The 18888-nt window shown below is 43.3% G+C and overlaps 1 protein-coding gene across 1 annotated transcript in view; it reads left to right on the top strand.

The window, feature by feature from the left end:
- The first annotated feature begins 10825 nt into the window (after positions 1–10825).
- Positions 10826–18888, top strand: part of LOC754003 — a 58108-nt gene continuing 50045 nt past the window's right edge. The window contains exon 1 of the mRNA XM_030993474.1: positions 10826–11063. Coding sequence (XP_030849334.1) covers positions 11006–11063 — 58 coding nt within the window. The 5' untranslated portion in view covers positions 10826–11005. The remainder of the gene's footprint in view (positions 11064–18888) is intronic.

Below are 18888 nucleotides of genomic sequence, written 5' to 3' on the forward strand. Positions count from 1 at the left end.
CTATTACATTGCGCGGGGATTTGAATGATTGCTATGATTTCCGGTGAGGTAACTGTTTACTCCCCAGCTATGACCTGCCTAAAACAGTGCAAACTATATGAAAAGGATCATTATTATTTAGAATAATTTGAGGTGGTCCCTTCAACAAACAGGACCAAGTGTTAACAAGGATAACTGAAAGCCCCATTGTCCTACTTGTAGCTACTTGCTCCCTCTATATAGAAAACTTCCCCAATCGGTGCCTGTTGGTGCTCCATGATCCTCTTTTTCTTATTTCTTATGTTAGTTGAGAGCCGAGTTGATGAGATAGCCACCTATCAGTGACCTGGCTGGGTGGTCTAATCCCTTCTGGCCCTGTAGTTTTGACAGTCTTTAAAGCACAGTCTTTAAAGCAGTCTAGAAAACATCCAAGGTCTTACATTGCAATTACATTACAATTACATGCCTCTTCATGCATTTTCATTTAGATTTTTAGTTGTTAAAGGTTCCATTTCATTGTTGAAATTAGTAAAATGGTCCAGACCAACTTTTAAGAAGCAAGATTATAGGTTTTGGGAAATTTCATGAAATTTCTTTTTAATTCACATAGTTATAATCATATGATTTTATTTTTTTTTCTAATATCTAGAGTTTTTGTCTTGTAAATATGAATATAATTTATAATGCATGTATTCAGTATTGTTGAACAAATATTGTAATTAATGTTTCTCTTACTAATCGTCGAACAAGTTTTTTTTTTAAATTTTCCTTGAAAAAAAAAAGCTGTCCACTTGAAATTGAAATACCGCAGAGAAAAATGATGTAAAAGAAATGTAATCGGTATATTTCAAGTTTGAATTGTTGTTTGAATGTTGGGTGTGGGTTATTGAAATGTTGTACTAATGGACAGAAATAATGTTTGTTATAACAAAGTTTTATGTGATGTTTTTGTAGACAACTTTTATTAAATTTGATGAACATCAAGTTTTTTCGTATATTTGCTGGTATTGACAATGTCATTGGAAAAAAGAAGGTTCGAATAGTTATAATAATATGTTCGCAAAAATGAAAAAAGTAAAAGCGACATAGTAGAAGGAGGGAGAGACACGCACACATGAGTATGAAGGGAGCAGGAGAGGGAAGGAGGGAGAGAGACACGCACACATGAGTAGGAAGGGAGAAGGAAGGAGAGAATCACACACTCATGAGTAGGAAGGGAGAAGGAAGGAGAGAGACACCAACACATGAGTAGGAAGGGAGAAAGAGAGAGAGAGACACCCACACATGAGTAGGAAGGGAGAAAGAGGGAGAGAGACACGCACACATGAGCGGGGAGGGAGAGGGAGGGAGACGAGGGAGAGAGACACGCACACATGAGTAAGGAGGGAGAGAGACACCCACACATGAGTAGGAAGGGAGAAGGAGGGAGAGAGACACACGCACACATGAGTAGGAAGGGAGAAGGAGGGAGAGAGACACGCACACATGAGCGGGGAGGGAGAGGGAGAGAGACACCCACACATGGGTAGGAAGGGAGAACGAGGGAGAGAGACACCCACACATGGGTAGGAAGGGAGAAAGAGGGAGAGAGACACCCACACATGGGTAGGAAGGGAGAAGGAGGGAGAGAGACACCCACACATGAGCGGGGAGGGAGACGAGGGAGAGAGACACCCACACATGGGTAGGAAGGGAGAACGAGGGAGAGAGACACCCACACATGGGTAGGAAGGGAGAAAGAGGGAGAGAGACACCCACACATGGGTAGGAAGGGAGAAAGAGGGAGAGAGACACCCACACATGGGTAGGAAAGGAGAAAGAGGGAGAGAGACACCCACACATGGGTAGGAAGGGAGAAAGAGGGAGAGAGACACCCACACATGAGTAGGAAGGGAGAAAGAGGGAGAGAGACACCCACACATGGGTAGGAAGGGAGAAAGAGGGAGAGAGACACCCACACATGGGTAGGAAAGGAGAAAGAGGGAAAGAGACACCCACACATGGGTAGGAAAGGAGAAAGAGGGAGAGAGACACCCACACATGGGTAGGAAGGGAGAGAGAGGGAGAGAGACACCCACACATGGGTAGGAAGGGAGAAAGAGGGAGAGACACCCACACATGGATAGGAAAGGAGAAAGAGGGAGAGAGACACCCACACATGGGTAGGAAAGGAGAAAGAGGGAGAGAGACACCCACACATGGGTAGGAAAGGAGAAAGAGGGAGAGAGACACCCACACATGGGTAGGAAGGGAGAAAGAGGGAGAGAGACACCCACACATGGGTGGGAAGGGAGAGAGAAACCCACACATGGGTAGGAAGGGAGAGAGAGGGAGAGAGACACCCACACATGGGTAGGAAGGGAGAAAGAGGGAGAGAGACACCCACACATGGATAGGAAAGGAGAAAGAGGGAGAGAGACACGCACACATGGGTAGGAAGGGAGAAAGAGGGAGAGAGACACCCACACATGGGTGGGAAGGGAGAGAGAAACCCACACATGGGTAGGAAGGGAGAAAGAGGGAGAGAGACACCCACACATGGATAGGAAAGGAGAAAGAGGGAGAGAGACACGCACACATGGGTAGGAAGGGAGAAAGAGGGAGAGAGACACCCACACATGGGTGGGAAGGGAGAAAGAGGGAGAGAGACACCCACACATGGGTAGGAAGGGAGAGAGAGGGAGAGAGGCACCCACACATGGGTAGGAAGGGAGAAAGAGGGAGAGAGACACCCACACATGGGTAGGAAAGGAGAAAGAGGGAGAGAGACACCCACACATGGGTAGGAAAGGAGAAAGAGGGAGAGAGACACCCACACATGGGTGGGAAGGGAGAGAGAAACCCACACATGGGTAGGAAGGGAGAGAGAGGGAGAGAGACACCCACACATGGGTAGGAAGGGAGAAAGAGGGAGAGACACCCACACATGGATAGGAAAGGAGAAAGAGGGAGAGAGACACCCACACATGGGTAGGAAAGGAGAAAGAGGGAGAGAGACACCCACACATGGGTAGGAAAGGAGAAAGAGGGAGAGAGACACCCACACATGGGTAGGAAAGGAGAAAGAGGGAGAGAGACACCCACACATGGGTAGGAAAGGAGAAAGAGGGAGAGAGACACCCACACATGGGTAGGAAAGGAGAAAGAGGGAGAGAGACACGCACACATGGGTAGGAAGGGAGAAAGAGGGAGAGAGACACCCACACATGGGTAGGAAGGGAGAAAGAGGGAGAGAGAAACCCACACATGGGTAGGAAGGGAGAGAGAGGGAGAGAGACACCCACACATGGGTAGGAAGTGAGAAAGAGGGAGAGACACCCACACATGGATAGGAAAGGAGAAAGAGGGAGAGAGACACCCACACATGGGTAGGAAGGGAGAAAGAGGGAGAGAGACACCCACACATGGGTAGGAAAGGAGAAAGAGGGAGAGAGACACCCACACATGGGTAGGAAGGGAGAGAGACACGCACACATGGGTAGGAAGGGAGAAGGAGGGAGAGAGAGACACGCACACATGAGTAGGAAGGGAGAAGGAGGGAGAGAGACACGCACACATGAGCGGGGAGGGAGAGGGAGAGAGACACCCACACATGGGTAGGAAGGGAGAACGAGGGAGAGAGACACCCACACATGGGTAGGAAGGGAGAAAGAGGGAGAGAGACACCCACACATGGGTAGGAAGGGAGAAGGAGGGAGAGAGACACCCACACATGAGCGGGGAGGGAGACGAGGGAGAGAGACACCCACACATGGGTAGGAAGGGAGAACGAGGGAGAGAGACACCCACACATGGGTAGGAAGGGAGAAAGAGGGAGAGAGACACCCACACATGGGTAGGAAGGGAGAAAGAGGGAGAGAGACACCCACACATGGGTAGGAAAGGAGAAAGAGGGAGAGAGACACCCACACATGGGTAGGAAGGGAGAAAGAGGGAGAGAGACACCCACACATGAGTAGGAAGGGAGAAAGAGGGAGAGAGACACCCACACATGGGTAGAAAGGGAGAAAGAGGGAGAGAGACACCCACACATGGGTAGGAAAGGAGAAAGAGGGAGAGAGACACCCACACATGGGTAGGAAGGGAGAAAGAGGGAGAGAGACACCCACACATGGGTAGGAAAGGAGAAAGAGGGAGAGAGACACCCACACATGGGTAGGAAAGGAGAAAGAGGGAGAGAGACACCCACACATGGGTAGGAAGGGAGAGAGAAACCCACACATGGGTAGGAAGGGAGAGAGAGGGAGAGAGACACCCACACATGGGTAGGAAGGGAGAAAGAGGGAGAGACACCCACACATGGATAGGAAAGGAGAAAGAGGGAGAGAGACACCCACACATGGTTAGGATAGGAGAAAGAGGGAGAGAGACACCCACACATGGGTAGGAAAGGAGAAAGAGGGAGAGAGACACCCACACATGGGTAGGAAAGGAGAAAGAGGGAGAGAGACACCCACACATGGGTAGGAAGGGAGAGAGAAACCCACACATGGGTAGGAAGGGAGAGAGAGGGAGAGAGGCACCCACACATGGGTAGGAAGGGAGAAAGAGGGAGAGACACCCACACATGGATAGGAAAGGAGAAAGAGGGAGAGAGACACCCACACATGGGTAGGAAAGGAGAAAGAGGGAGAGAGACACCCACACATGGGTAGGAAGGGAGAGAGACACGCACACATGGGTAGGAAGGGAGAATGAGGGAGAGAGACACCCACTCATGAGTAGGAAGGGAGAAAGAGGGAGAGAGACACCCACACATTAGTAGGGAGAAGGAGGGAGAGAGAGAGACGCACACATATGAGTAGGAAGGGAGAAGGAGGGAGAGAGACACGTACACATGCGTAGGAAGGGAGAAGGGGGGGGGGAGAGACACCCACACATGGGTAGGAAAGGAGAAAGAGGGAGAGAGACACCCACACATGAGTAGGAAGGGAGAAGGAAGGAGAGAGACACCAACACATGAGTAGGAAGGGAGAAAGAGAGAGAGAGACACCCACACATGAGTAGGAAGGGAGAAAGAGGGAGAGAGACACGCACACATGAGCGGGGAGGGAGAGGGAGGGAGACGAGGGAGAGAGACACGCACACATGAGTAAGGAGGGAGAGAGACACCCACACATGAGTAGGAAGGGAGAAGGAGGGAGAGAGACACACGCACACATGAGTAGGAAGGGAGAAGGAGGGAGAGAGACACGCACACATGAGCGGGGAGGGAGAGGGAGAGAGACACCCACACATGGGTAGGAAGGGAGAACGAGGGAGAGAGACACCCACACATGGGTAGGAAGGGAGAAAGAGGGAGAGAGACACCCACACATGGGTAGGAAGGGAGAAGGAGGGAGAGAGACACCCACACATGAGCGGGGAGGGAGACGAGGGAGAGAGACACCCACACATGGGTAGGAAGGGAGAACGAGGGAGAGAGACACCCACACATGGGTAGGAAGGGAGAAAGAGGGAGAGAGACACCCACACATGGGTAGGAAGGGAGAAAGAGGGAGAGAGACACCCACACATGGGTAGGAAAGGAGAAAGAGGGAGAGAGACACCCACACATGGGTAGGAAGGGAGAAAGAGGGAGAGAGACACCCACACATGAGTAGGAAGGGAGAAAGAGGGAGAGAGACACCCACACATGGGTAGGAAGGGAGAAAGAGGGAGAGAGACACCCACACATGGGTAGGAAAGGAGAAAGAGGGAGAGAGACACCCACACATGGGTAGGAAAGGAGAAAGAGGGAGAGAGACACCCACACATGGGTAGGAAAGGAGAAAGAGGGAGAGAGACACCCACACATGGGTAGGAAAGGAGAAAGAGGGAGAGAGACACCCACACATGGGTGGGAAGGGAGAGAGAAACCCACACATGGGTAGGAAGGGAGAGAGAGGGAGAGAGACACCCACACATGGGTAGGAAGGGAGAAGGAGGGAGAGAGACACCCACACATGGGTAGGAAGGGAGAGAGACACCCACACATGGGTAGGAAGGGAGAACGAGGGAGAGAGACACCCACACATGGGTAGGAAAGGAGAAAGAGGGAGAGAGACACCCACACATGGGTAGGAAGAGAGAGAGAAACCAACACATGGGTAGGAAGGGAGAGAGAGGGAGAGAGACACCCACACATGGGTAGGAAGGGAGAAAGAGGGAGAGACACCCACACATGGATAGGAAAGGAGAAAGAGGGAGAGAGACACCCACACATGGGTAGGATAGGAGAAAGAGGGAGAGAGACACCCACACATGGGTAGGAAAGGAGAAAGAGGGAGAGAGACACCCACACATGGGTAGGAAAGGAGAAAGAGGGAGAGAGACACCCACACATGGGTAGGAAGGGAGAGAGAAACCCACACATGGGTAGGAAGGGAGAGAGAGGGAGAGAGACACCCACACATGGGTAGGAAGGGAGAAAGAGGGAGAGACACCCACACATGGATAGGAAAGGAGAAAGAGGGAGAGAGACACTCACACATGGGTAGGAAAGGAGAAAGAGGGAGAGAGACACCCACACATGGGTAGGAAGGGAGAGAGACACGCACACATGGGTAGGAAGGGAGAATGAGGGAGAGAGACACCCACTCATGAGTAGGAAGGGAGAAAGAGGGAGAGAGACACCCACACATTAGTAGGGAGAAGGAGGGAGAGAGAGAGACGCACACATATGAGTAGGAAGGGAGAAGGAGGGAGAGAGACACGTACACATGCGTAGGAAGGGAGAAGGGGGGAGAGAGACACCCACACATGGGTAGGAAAGGAGAAAGAGGGAGAGAGACACCCACACATGAGTAGAAAGTGAGAAGGAGGGAGAGAGACACCCACACATGAGTAGGAAGGGAGAAAGAGGGAGAGAGACACCCACACATGGGTAGGAAGGGAGAATGAGGGAGAGAGACACACACACATGAGTAGGAAGGAATAAAGATGGAGAGAGACACCCACACATGAGTAGGAAGGGAGAAGGAGGGAGAGAGACACCACACATGGGTAGGAAGGGAGAAGGAGGGAGAGAGACACCACACATGGGTAGGAAGGGAGAAGGAGGGAGAGAGACACCCACACATGGGTAGGAAGGGAGAATGAGGGAGAGAGACACACACACATGAGTAGGAAGGAATAAAGATGGAGAGAGACACCCACACATGAGTAGGAAGGGAGAAGGAGGGAGAGAGACACCGCACATGGGTAGGAAGGGAGAAGGAGGGAGAGAGACACCCACACATGAGTAGGAAGGGAGAAGGAGGGAGAGAGACACCCACACATCAGTAGGAAGGGAGAAGGAGGGAGAGAGACACCCACACATGGGTAGGAAGGGAGAAAGAGGGAGAGAGACACCCACACATGGGTAGGAAAGGAGAAAGAGGGAGAGAGACACCCACACATGGGTAGGAAGGGAGAAAGAGGGAGAGAGACACCCACACATGGGTAGGAAAGGAGAAAGAGGGAGAGAGACACCCACACATGGGTAGGAAGAGAGAAAGAGGGAGAGAGACACCCACACATGGGTAGGAAAGGAGAAAGAGGGAGAGAGACACCCACACATGGGTAGGAAGGGAGAAAGAGGGAGAGAGACACCCACACATGGGTAGGAAAGGAGAAAGAGGGAGAGGGACACCCACAGATGAGTAGGAAGGGAGAAGGAGGGAGAGAGACACCCACTCATGAGTAAGAAGGGAGAAGGAGGGAGAGAGACACCCACACATGAGTAGGAAGGGAGAACTAGGGATAGAGACACCTACACATGAGTAGGAAGGGAGAAGGAGGGAGAGAGACACGTACACATGAGTGGGGAGGGGGAAGGAGGGAGAGAAACACCCACACATGAGTGGGGAGGGAGAGGGACGGACGGGCGGAGGGAGAGAGAGAGACACCCACACATGAGTAGGAAGGGAGAGGTGATTATCTCATCAAATCAGCTCTCAGTTAACATAAGATAAAGAGGATCATGGTCACTAATTAGGCATTGTTTGCTATAGAGGGCGCAAGTAGCTATAAGTAGTACAGTGGGGGTTTAAAAGGTGCTGTATTGCAAAGCCAAAAATACTTTCTGTGTTGGACTTGGTATTCATTGTACATTAAACTAGTCCTTTATCATATTAAAGAGTTTTATTGACTTTTTTTTAAGCAGGGAAAGACGCACATGATTATAGGAAGGTAGCTAGGATTGAAATACAAACAGCTTAAAAGATCGGAGATTTATGATTGCTGGGAAAGAGAAAGACAAGGAATATGCGCACCAAGGAAAAACCAGAGTATTGATATATTTTTGGGAAAAGAGTTGTTTAAAAAATATGTGCAGAACGTGATTGAATAGGTGCACTGGGCGATTTTCGAATCTTCCTTGGTGAAATACCGCATTCATATTAATCACGATCATACGTATCTTTAAGACTAAAAGCTGTCTTTGCAAATCATATCTTGAGTAACAGAATACAAACATGGGACATTTTTCATGTTTAAACAAAATAGTCATCAATGATCCAAGAATAGGGAAAAATCGACTGCAGAAACTTTTATGCCACCATCGTGTCTATATCTAGATAGTGTATTAAAGGCATCGTTTAACAATGTTACATCTGAGATGCACGGCCCTAGGTGTTATCAATGTCTGTGATTATGGGGTAACAAATCGCGCTTCAAAATGATCAAGAAGTGCCTCAAAAAATAAGAATCTTCGACTGGCCGGTTTTACCATACTCGTTTTCCCCAGTAGACTGTAGTGTTATGAAAACCGTAAGGAAAAACGCAAAATTTGGTTTTGCGATTTCCAATCATAAATATCTTGATAATCAGACAGGCGATCGGCTTGTAAAAGTCATGGGGTTCCTGATTGACCTAAAGGTTTTTAATTATCATTGCAGCATGAGATAAATCCGGGATTTTGTTTCAGAATCGGAGACAAAGTTACCGGATTCCTTTAAAGACCGTCAATACTACTGGGCCAGAAGGGATTAGACCACACAGCAAGGCCACTGACAGGTGGCTATCTCATCAACTCGGCTCTCAACTAACATAAGAAATAAGAAAAAGAGGATCATGGGGGACCAACAAGCACCGATTGGGGAAGTTTTCTATATATAGGGAGCGCAAGTAGCTACAAATAGGACAGTGGCGCTTTAAATCAAATAATGCTAGATGCTTATATACTGGATCCTGCTTTTCACCGTTTTATGTAATTTAGGGCGTTAACTGTGTTTGATTTAGCGAGGAATTTTATCTCAGTCAATACAATTAGGGAACCATCATCATTTGTCTTCGCACTTTGCAAATATAATCGTAATCTTCAAATTACGACAAGAATCAGGACTGTGTACTCAAAATAGCTAGTCCGTTCAGACCCCTCGATAAAGCCACAATGTTTTTTTGTAAAGTTATATTGAGCTATAATGTTCTAATTTTATTCGGAGTCTACAATTATGATTAAAAAAAAGTATTGTTTTAGGCAGTTCTTAACCTTTATCTATAACGTGATAAGTGAGTTTGCTCCAATTACTATACCATGAAATTGAGAACCTTTAAACAAAAATGAGGATAATTATTATGAAATCCTTTGCTGACACAACCATTTCTCTCTGTCACTAGTGTGTTATTATAGGTAAAGTTGATTTCTGCATTGGGAAAGAGCAACAACACCGGATGATGGGGACGTTGAAGGCGCGTGGGGGGGGGGGGGGGCAATTATTGATGGTCCACTAAATTTTCCATTTTGCAACTCATTTTGCAGGTTACACATGCTATGCCCTAGGCCTGCATCATGATTCCACAATGTGTTAGAGAATAATTACACCCTAACATGTGAGTAATTATAATGTGTTCCCTATCCTGCAGATTGTAAAACTTGTGATACGAATCGACACAGGCATCCCCCACCCCCAACCCACCCTCAACAAGAGGGGAGGGGGAAGAACATGGCTGATGATCCCCTTTTGTGTGTTTCTTGTCAACGAATTTTCGGGCTTGTGCGCTAACCCTCCCCCCCCCCCCCCCCCCCACCCCCCCCCCCCCCCCCCCCCCCCCCCCCCCCCCCCCCCCCTCCCAAAGAACCTGGACCCGCCAGTCGTAATATACCGTATAACAGGATTAAGAATCCAATATGAAATGGCCACTGCTTTGTTTAAATCACCGTCCGAGAACAGCTCACACCGAAGATAAGATTATACATTTAAATTAAACTCCATTTTGTGGTTATTCAAAAACTTTAAAGAGACGGTTGAGCTTTAGCGGAGGTGGAGAATAATGATGTGAGCTTTGTTTTCGTTGTTCGCAAGAATATAAACAAAAGATCTCCAAATATGAGAAATAGCTCAAAAGTTTGGACCTAGCTTTCATACCAAACGTGTAAAGTCCCATATTTATATTTCTTTGTACAGTACATGTGACTTTATCAACACTGGGTCGATTTCATATCATTGTTTATTAAATGCCCAAACCTCATAGTATGCGTTAATTCTCATACTACATAATGCCCGTATTCATAAATGAACTTTTTCATAACTTCACGACTGTTTCTATAATAATAGTAGTTACATGTATGATCTTGCCAGGACGCCTCAGTAGCACTAATACTTGAGCAAATATTACACCGGGGGCATTTATTATTACCCCAGTATAGCTAGGTACCCTTCGTATACACCCGGGTGAAGAGGGGCAAAAGTGAGTGAAACGAACACCTTGTCCAAAGAGGAAATTAGCACCAAACAAGAATCGGACCGGGGACATCTCATACGAGAGTCTCCGGTACAGTGTCCGTGCCAATCGTATACCACGGTCAAATCACGTGACAAATGATCAACTTTATCTTTAACCATTACGTAGTGGCTTGCGTAAAATTAATCAGCGCTCCGAAATGTTCGCGGTCAAACACAGGGAAGGCTGAACGTTTCGGTGCGAAGTCCCTGCATGCACTTCTCTCTTGACTTTTTTTTCTTCTTTCTATTTGACGGGTTCTTATTTTCCCTCTGAAAAGAGAGAAAATTGTCCGCCCATTAAACGGGTTCTTTTACACACATACACCATCTGCTGCAAGATAATGGGGAAAGTACAACAAGCGACCCTTGTGTTATTATTGGCGGCATGTATGGCACATGGTAAGTTACATTCTTGATTTTAATTTGAAACTTTGATATTATGTTTTTTAGTTTGATATATCATTCTAGCTATGTTCATATTTCATGACTGTCGGATATAAATAAGATGATATATCGAATAAATAGGTATTGCGTTCACGAAACTGCAAAATGTACAGCTTCATGTAGGCTTATATAAATATGTCAGATAGATAGGTATATGTATATATTAACTATGTATTTGACAAATGTCTTGTCAGATGTTTTAAAGCCCCACTGTCCTACTTGTATAGTTACTTGCTCCCTCTATATAGAAAACTTCCCCAATCGGTGCCTGTTGGTCCCCCATGACCCTCTTTTCCTTATGTTAGTTGAGAGATGAGTTAATGAGATAGCCACCTGTCAGTGACCTTGCTGTGTGGTCTAATCCCTTCTGGCCCAGTAGTATTGACGGTCTTTAAGCGCAACGATCAGTCTTTTGACTTTTTGATTTTCTTGTTTTTATTCCACCACTTTTGTATTATATCCATAATTGACTCGTAATACATTTTCTATTTCCTTGTTTTACTCAACTTTGATAACCTTTATGTTTCCCTTGTCAACTAACCATTGTGAAACTCAAATATAGTTTGTTCCATACATTTTATTTGATGTATCTTACTTTTGTAGATGTGTTTTTAAGATTTAGAACTCTGAAATTAAGATTATCGAAAAGTAAGATTTTCGAGTGGCGTTTTGATTGGCGTTATCATTCAGTCTATGTACAACATGTGATGTCCTTCATGCTTTACAAAAAGAAATAACGTTAGTACAAAGTAATTCGTAGCGACTAAAGATGTTTAACCCCCTTTTAAGTATTGTTAGTTTGACCCGCCCCCATTCTCACTCTTTCTTTCTTTCTCTATCTCGCACACACTATATGTTTTGTTATAGCTATTGTTTATGTTGATTCTGTAATTAAGAAGTATTTCTGTTTTTTGTGGCGACCCCATCTAAAGCCGCGTGCTCTTAGCTAGTGAGCTTAGCCTCCTTACTTTCATGATGTGTTCATTTTGATTATTTTTCCTTCTTTTGATCCTCTTTCGAGGGACTTTACTTGCTCATATCATAAAATAACAGCTATGTACAACAATATTTATACACAGAATTCATGCAATTGTAACATACCATAATAGTACAAAACATGAAACTAATGAGACATAATCACTCACTAAAATATTGAAATATTGTATTAATTCGTTTGTATCGAATTTCTTTTGATTGCATATCATATCATTCTTTTATCAAATACACAGCATGCACCTATGCTTTTCACTTCCGAAACATTCTCTAATATAGGTAATATAGATAATGAACCGAGCAAAGTTTTATAATACTATTGACAAGATTCATTTCTCTTTTCTCTATGTCATGACCTATCAAAATGTCTCTTTCGTTCAAAAAGATTCTTAAATTAAGATTTTGATTATAAAAAAGGGAAAAAGACTTTATTGAACTTGATTGATATTGCGTTTTGATACGACACACCGTCCCCTTCAATTGTTTCTTTAATTTTATCAATAATAATGCTTATTGCAAGGAATTTGAGGATCGTATTTACGTTACGCAACTGTATAGTGCGTAGCTCGTGCTAACCACTATTAAAGATGAAGTTGAGTTCTAGTCATGCGATTGTATTCTGAAAGAAACAGTGTAGAATAGATTAGTAAAGGTTGATTATCTAGCATACAAGTATTGGTGTGTACTGCGAGGTTCTGAAATCCTAAAAATGAAAAGAAGTTTGGCCAAGGCTTGGTAAAGTTACAAGCACTGTACACAGAAAGATATATATGGGACTACACAAACATGTGGCGTAAAATCCGTCCCGATTGTTATGCTGTTACATGCTATATTTAGAATATTAAGGCATTTGAAGAGCCATTATTTTCAAGGAACATTTTAATTTGATGTTCTTCCACACTTGCATAATAACAATGATAATGCTCACAAATTATTTTTCATCTCTTCTCAGAACTCGACCTTCTCTTTAAACTTGTTTATGATCTACGATCTCGATAATATTAAAGCTTAAAGTATAGTTCTGAGTTCAATGACGCGTTTCACAAAGCTTTCTTTTTAATGACAAATCTGCTGATAGCCAATCAGAAGCAGGGATTTCAGTAGCTTATAACAAAAACTGTCATTTGTCACTGATGGCAGGTTTTGTGAAATGGGGCCCTGGCTTTCTGTGATTTCATTGCAAAAGAAACTGCGTGGAAGCAATTAAAAACGGTCGATTATGTAGCACATTCGTGTTGGTGTATACTGTGAGGTTTTGTAATCATCAAAATGATAAGAAATCGAACAAGTCTTGGTAGAAATCAAATAGACTGTGCCCACACAGTATGTGAATAAGAGACTACACAAACATGTGGCATGAATTGGAAGGGGTGCTCCACAACCTTTAGCTGTTATACTTGTCATATATAATAGTTGTCCCAAGGACTATCAGAATTCAATATGCATAAATTTCTTCCTATTGTTTACCACATTTTACATATAATGCTGCAAATTTAAGAAAGAGAAACCAAATTTTCATGGGCTTATATCTTCAATAAGAATTAAGTCTAAATCTGAATATGTCATTGCAGCTAGGCGAAATTTGTATTTGATTTGTAGTGGTCTTCATGATGTTTTTGTAATTTCACATTCCTGTACATGGTTGTAAATAGCCAGTTGGCTCTTATGTTATCCTTGAGTACCCAATAACCATTTTTTTTTTAAATAAAAAAAAAAGTAAATTAAAAAAAAATAATAATACTTGTCATATTCAAATGATTATAACGGCCTTTGAAGATCAAGAAATACTTTTCCTTTGATATTCTTCCACATTACCATAAAAAGAACGAAATAATTCTCAAATTGTTAGTGCACCGTTCCCAGTCCTCGACCTATAATGTGACTTAATTAATTATGCTGGTTAGGAAAGAGGAGTAGATCGGTTTTATTACCTATTGTTTATTTTTAGACCCCAGTTAGTCTTTTATTGATAAAGACCATGCAGTAAACACATCTTCAGAAGGATATTGACATAAAGACAAAGCTAACTGATAAAATACCTTTACTTCTGCTGAAAGGTTGGTTTAGTATCATGATCTTTTATGTATCTAAATGAAAGTAATAGAACTTAAAACTTTCCACTGATGGTAACTTTACCATCGATATTAACTACCATGTCAACATATCATCGTCAACAGCCAATCAAATCAATGTTTCCATGGAAGTTACCATTAATGGCAAACCAAACCACGTGATATTTTAGACTTATAACTTTAAACTGTATAGTGTATACTTAGTCTTTAGCCCATGTTTATTGTGTTTTAGAAATATAAAAATGTATATATCATGTCTATGTATTTTATCATCATATCTTACTTTGTTTTATATATCTTTCTGTATTGTGTTTTAATATGTTGTGCTCTTATACCCCTGGAGGGGGGGCGATAGAGTCAAATAAAATCTTATCTATGACCTATGACCTCATCTATGGCAAAGTTTCAATCAATGCTAATTTGTATGCAACAGGGTCCAGGATTACTAATAAATACCCGACCTCTACCGGCTGTCTCTTTCGTAAATAATGCTCTATACACTGTGAAAAGTTTGGGCAATATTTTTTACAACACTTTGCCCAACGTTGTGACAATAGTCAACCCAACCATCTATTGGGCAATAATTTGCCCAGTGGTATTGGTAGACGTAAGTACCCTACTTCACACGTGCATAATTGTTTCGTATTTTGACAAAAATTTGGGCAAAGATATGACGCTTCAACTGCCTGACTATACGGTAGCCGACTTGTTGGGGAAAATCTTGCCCTGCTGTTGGGCAAAATACGAAACAATTATATACACGTGTGAAGTAGGGTACTTGACTTACGTCTACCAATACCACTGGGCAAAATATTGCCCGATAGACGGTTGGCATATGGAAACGTTGTATCATCCGCTCAATCTGACTTGCGTGCATAGAACAAATAAGCATTTTTCCATGAAAAAGTGAAGTTTTCTAAAATGTGCGTTTCTTTCCAGCATTGAGGCGCCCGAAAATCACTCGGGTAACATTTCATAAGGCGAGGCGTCAAAAATAAATATACCAGCCGGCGTCAGCTGACTGCACTTATGCGTCTTGGCTGCATTTTTTAAATTAGCTCATCCGGCTACCGCTGGCGGTAGGAAATGGCATTTAAAAGCATGCGCCGGCTGCCGCCTATCGAATGGAAATCGATTCTCGGAAAAAGCTAGAAAACATGAGGTCAGCCTGGCTGCCGCCGACGGGAGGACAGTGATATGCCGCCAAACTCCAGCCTCTCGCATGGGAGCCGAGTCTCTTCTTAATGAGGTCGTCTGGGCCCCCGCCGGCCTAATTGAACCAGCCACCCGGCGCCTGGTTCACCGCCACATCCTGCCAAACGATATCTTCATAAAGCAGAATCTAATTTGTCAGAGCAAAAGAAACAGCGCCATCTTATCATCACTGATAAATAACTCGAAAAAACAGTATAGCCTTGCGAAAATAATCTTTTCAGATTGGACAGCATTATGAACCCAAAACAACAATAACAACTTGTCACTAGAGACAAATATGTGGTCATTCTTTTCTGATATGCCTTTTTCAATAAAGAGACCAGTCGTACCGTGGATATATGTGGGCTCACTTCATGTAGATGCATCCTGCCTGTAAATAGATTAGATGCCTTGTATTTTCATATTCAAAAAAATAATTTTGGTAACAACATAATATTTGCTATTTTAAATTACTGGCTCGCCTATTGTTTATAATACCCAAATCATATCTTTGTGTTTATTTTTGTTATGCTTCAATGATATAAATCCTATTATATACCTTACTTTAAGAATCTTTCCTAATCCTGCCATCTGATTGGTTGAAAGTAAAGTCCGTATGCCCGCCAAAATGAACTGTTTTTAAATATGCCTGCCAAAATGTTATCTTTGTCAAGTCGAGGTGAGGTAGATAATATTATCTTTGTCAAGTCAAGGCGAGACAGATTATATTTATATTATATTATAATATGCCGCCGTCATGTTTTCAAGTTCTGATGAGTTGCGTTTGAAAGATAGAGTTCAGTCTAGAAATCAGGGGTACTTTGTTTTTCGAAGAATTTAGAAAATATAAATCGAACGTACATCTATATCAGTTATTTGGGGACTGAATACATACATAAAAACAAATATGTCAACGGCAAGCAAGACAATGAAGCATATATTGTCATATAGCTTTTTATTAAATGAATTTTCTGTAAATATATTGAGTAAATAGGTCGATAATAGAAAAGGGTAGAAGGTATAAACAGTTTTTCTTCGAGTGTATTTTTTCGTTTAAATTAGAAATTCTATAGCTCTATTAAAAAGAAAAAGAAAACAGAAGCAATGTCGAGAATGCAAGTGCGTGATTTAGAAGGAAAGATAGAATATCAATTATTGTCCGGCCAGCGCACGTCTTAATTATCTGTCTTTAAAAAGCGGCCAAATTCAAAGAGTCTTTTAAAAAGCGATTACTAAAGAAACGTCAGGCACACTGTTTTACTTGTAGCTACTTGCTCCCTCTATATAGAAAACTTCCCCAATCGGGGCCCGTTGGTCCCCCATGATCCTCTTTTTCTTATGTTAAATGAGAGCTGAGTTAATGAGATAGCCACCTGTCACAGTGACCTCGCTGGCTCTCTGGGGGGGGGGGGGACCTTATTGTGACACTGGCAGGTCACGTATTGGCATGGGGTTCAGGGGGCGGAGCCCCCGGAAGCTCAGGGATTTTAGGCGTTTAATTACGGTCAGATAAATATTCAGGGGCCCGATTTAGGGCCTTTGGTTTGGTCCAGAAGACAGAGCCGCCGGAAGGTCAGGGGTTTTAGGCGTTTTTATTACGGTCAGGTGAGTATTTTTTGATACCTTATTATTTTGTGACACTGGCAGGACACTCTTTGGCTTGAGGTCCAGGGGACGGAGCCCCAAGAATTTCAGGGGTTTTAGGCATTAAATTACCGTCAAATGACCATCATTTAGCAACATTTTCATTATATGTCATTTTTTTGTTTTTGTATAATTATTGTACGGTGATATTCTTTATGTTTCGATGCCATCAGGCGCTCGTTCCGTGTTTTTCTTCTCCATATCGAGGTTAAGGTATAACGATTTATCTCAAGGTCGAATTGAATACACACTTTCTGAATAAAAGCAAATAGCAGAAAGGAAAACGTTAACAGAGATGGAGAATGGCCCTGATAAAGCCAGCGCAGGGATGAAGAGAGAGAGAGAGATACAGAGAGAGAAAAAAGCGAGAAAGAGAGAGAGAGAGAGAGAGAGAGAGAGAGGGGGGATGGAGAGATACAGAGAGATAATCAATCTTTTTTCATGTCATCTTTTCGTCGGTGACATTTTACTTAATCACATTTTTTTTCCATTCCTTTATTTGTCCACGATTGTTTTATATTTGAATGAATATTTAATATAGGGTCAAATTTGGTTCTACCTTAAAATTATGATTAGCTATTCTTATTTAGGAGTAAAAAAAGGCTACGTCGAAACGCGATCTCATTAAATATCGCGGAACAGAAAACACTATGAGGGATGAAGATTGAAAACGACACTGAAGAAAAAAGGAGAGAGAGAAAGTTGGGCATTATGTTGATTAATTATTATGATATTTGTCTCTCCGATCAACTCCAGCCCATCGCTTTGGATTCCTCTTTAGTTTCCATTTTTTGTCTCGATGTTTTACTTTTTTATAATTATTGTATAGTAATATTCTTTTTGTTTCGATGTCATCAGGCGCTCGATCGTTCCGTGCTTTTCTTCTCCATATCGAGGTTAGGGTATAATAATTTATCTCAAGATCGAAAGGAATACTTTCGGAATAAAAGCAAATAGCGAAACGGAAACAAAATAATACCAGAAATGAAGATGGAAAATGGCACTGAGAAAGCGAGCGAGAGAGATGTCATCACATCTTCTTGTACATTCCTTTATCTGGCATGATTATTTGCTTTAATTAGATTAAAATCTGGTTCTACGATATTTGTTTGATAACAATTGTTATTTAGGAGTACGTCGTAATGCGATCCATTAACATTCTTTGAAAACAGTAACAACAACTGCAAAACAACAACCCCCCCCCCCCGCCCAAACGGGTGGTCTTTTCCAGGCATACACGTATCCAACATACCTTTACACTCGGCCACGTCCATTGTTCCTCTTACGTAACTTGGCCAGATTTTGTTTTAGTTGCATTCTTTATTGTATTCATTCAATACATGTACATCATAAATGTTCGGTGTGTGGGGAAGGGAGTCGGTGGGGTAGGGGGACAAAAGGTACTGCTATGTGCAGGTCAGTAGGAAAAGAAGCTTCGCACCTTTGGACAGCTTTGTCTCAGAAAGATATACACATTCATTGTTTATAGTTTGGAATTAGCGATGGGAAGCGGGAGGGGGGGTCACAGTGTGTAGATCATCAACGAGACAATGTACAGAGGCTTTGCAACATTTTGCCGTTATCGCTTCTGATGGAAATGTGTATGCATTATTAACATGTATATTCCGTTTATAGTCCCCCCCCCACCACCCCCCCCCCCAAAAAAAAGAGCAAAGAGTTGCGCACCTATTTCAACCCCCTCTCCCTTGGCCTTGTTTAACCGTTGATTATCTAGGCACTATTAGCTCAAACATTGTCGTTATCTAGGCAATGTTCGTTTACAAATTGACTTGCTTTATGCTCATACAGATAAACGTGAAAACGTTACAGTAAATTTAGGACGAAGTCGTTTGTAATGTGGTTTCTCACATAATGTT

The sequence above is a fragment of the Strongylocentrotus purpuratus genome, unplaced genomic scaffold (assembly GCF_000002235.5).
Source record: "Strongylocentrotus purpuratus isolate Spur 01 unplaced genomic scaffold, Spur_5.0 spur5_scaffold_20, whole genome shotgun sequence".
Classification (NCBI taxonomy): domain Eukaryota; kingdom Metazoa; phylum Echinodermata; class Echinoidea; order Camarodonta; family Strongylocentrotidae; genus Strongylocentrotus; species Strongylocentrotus purpuratus.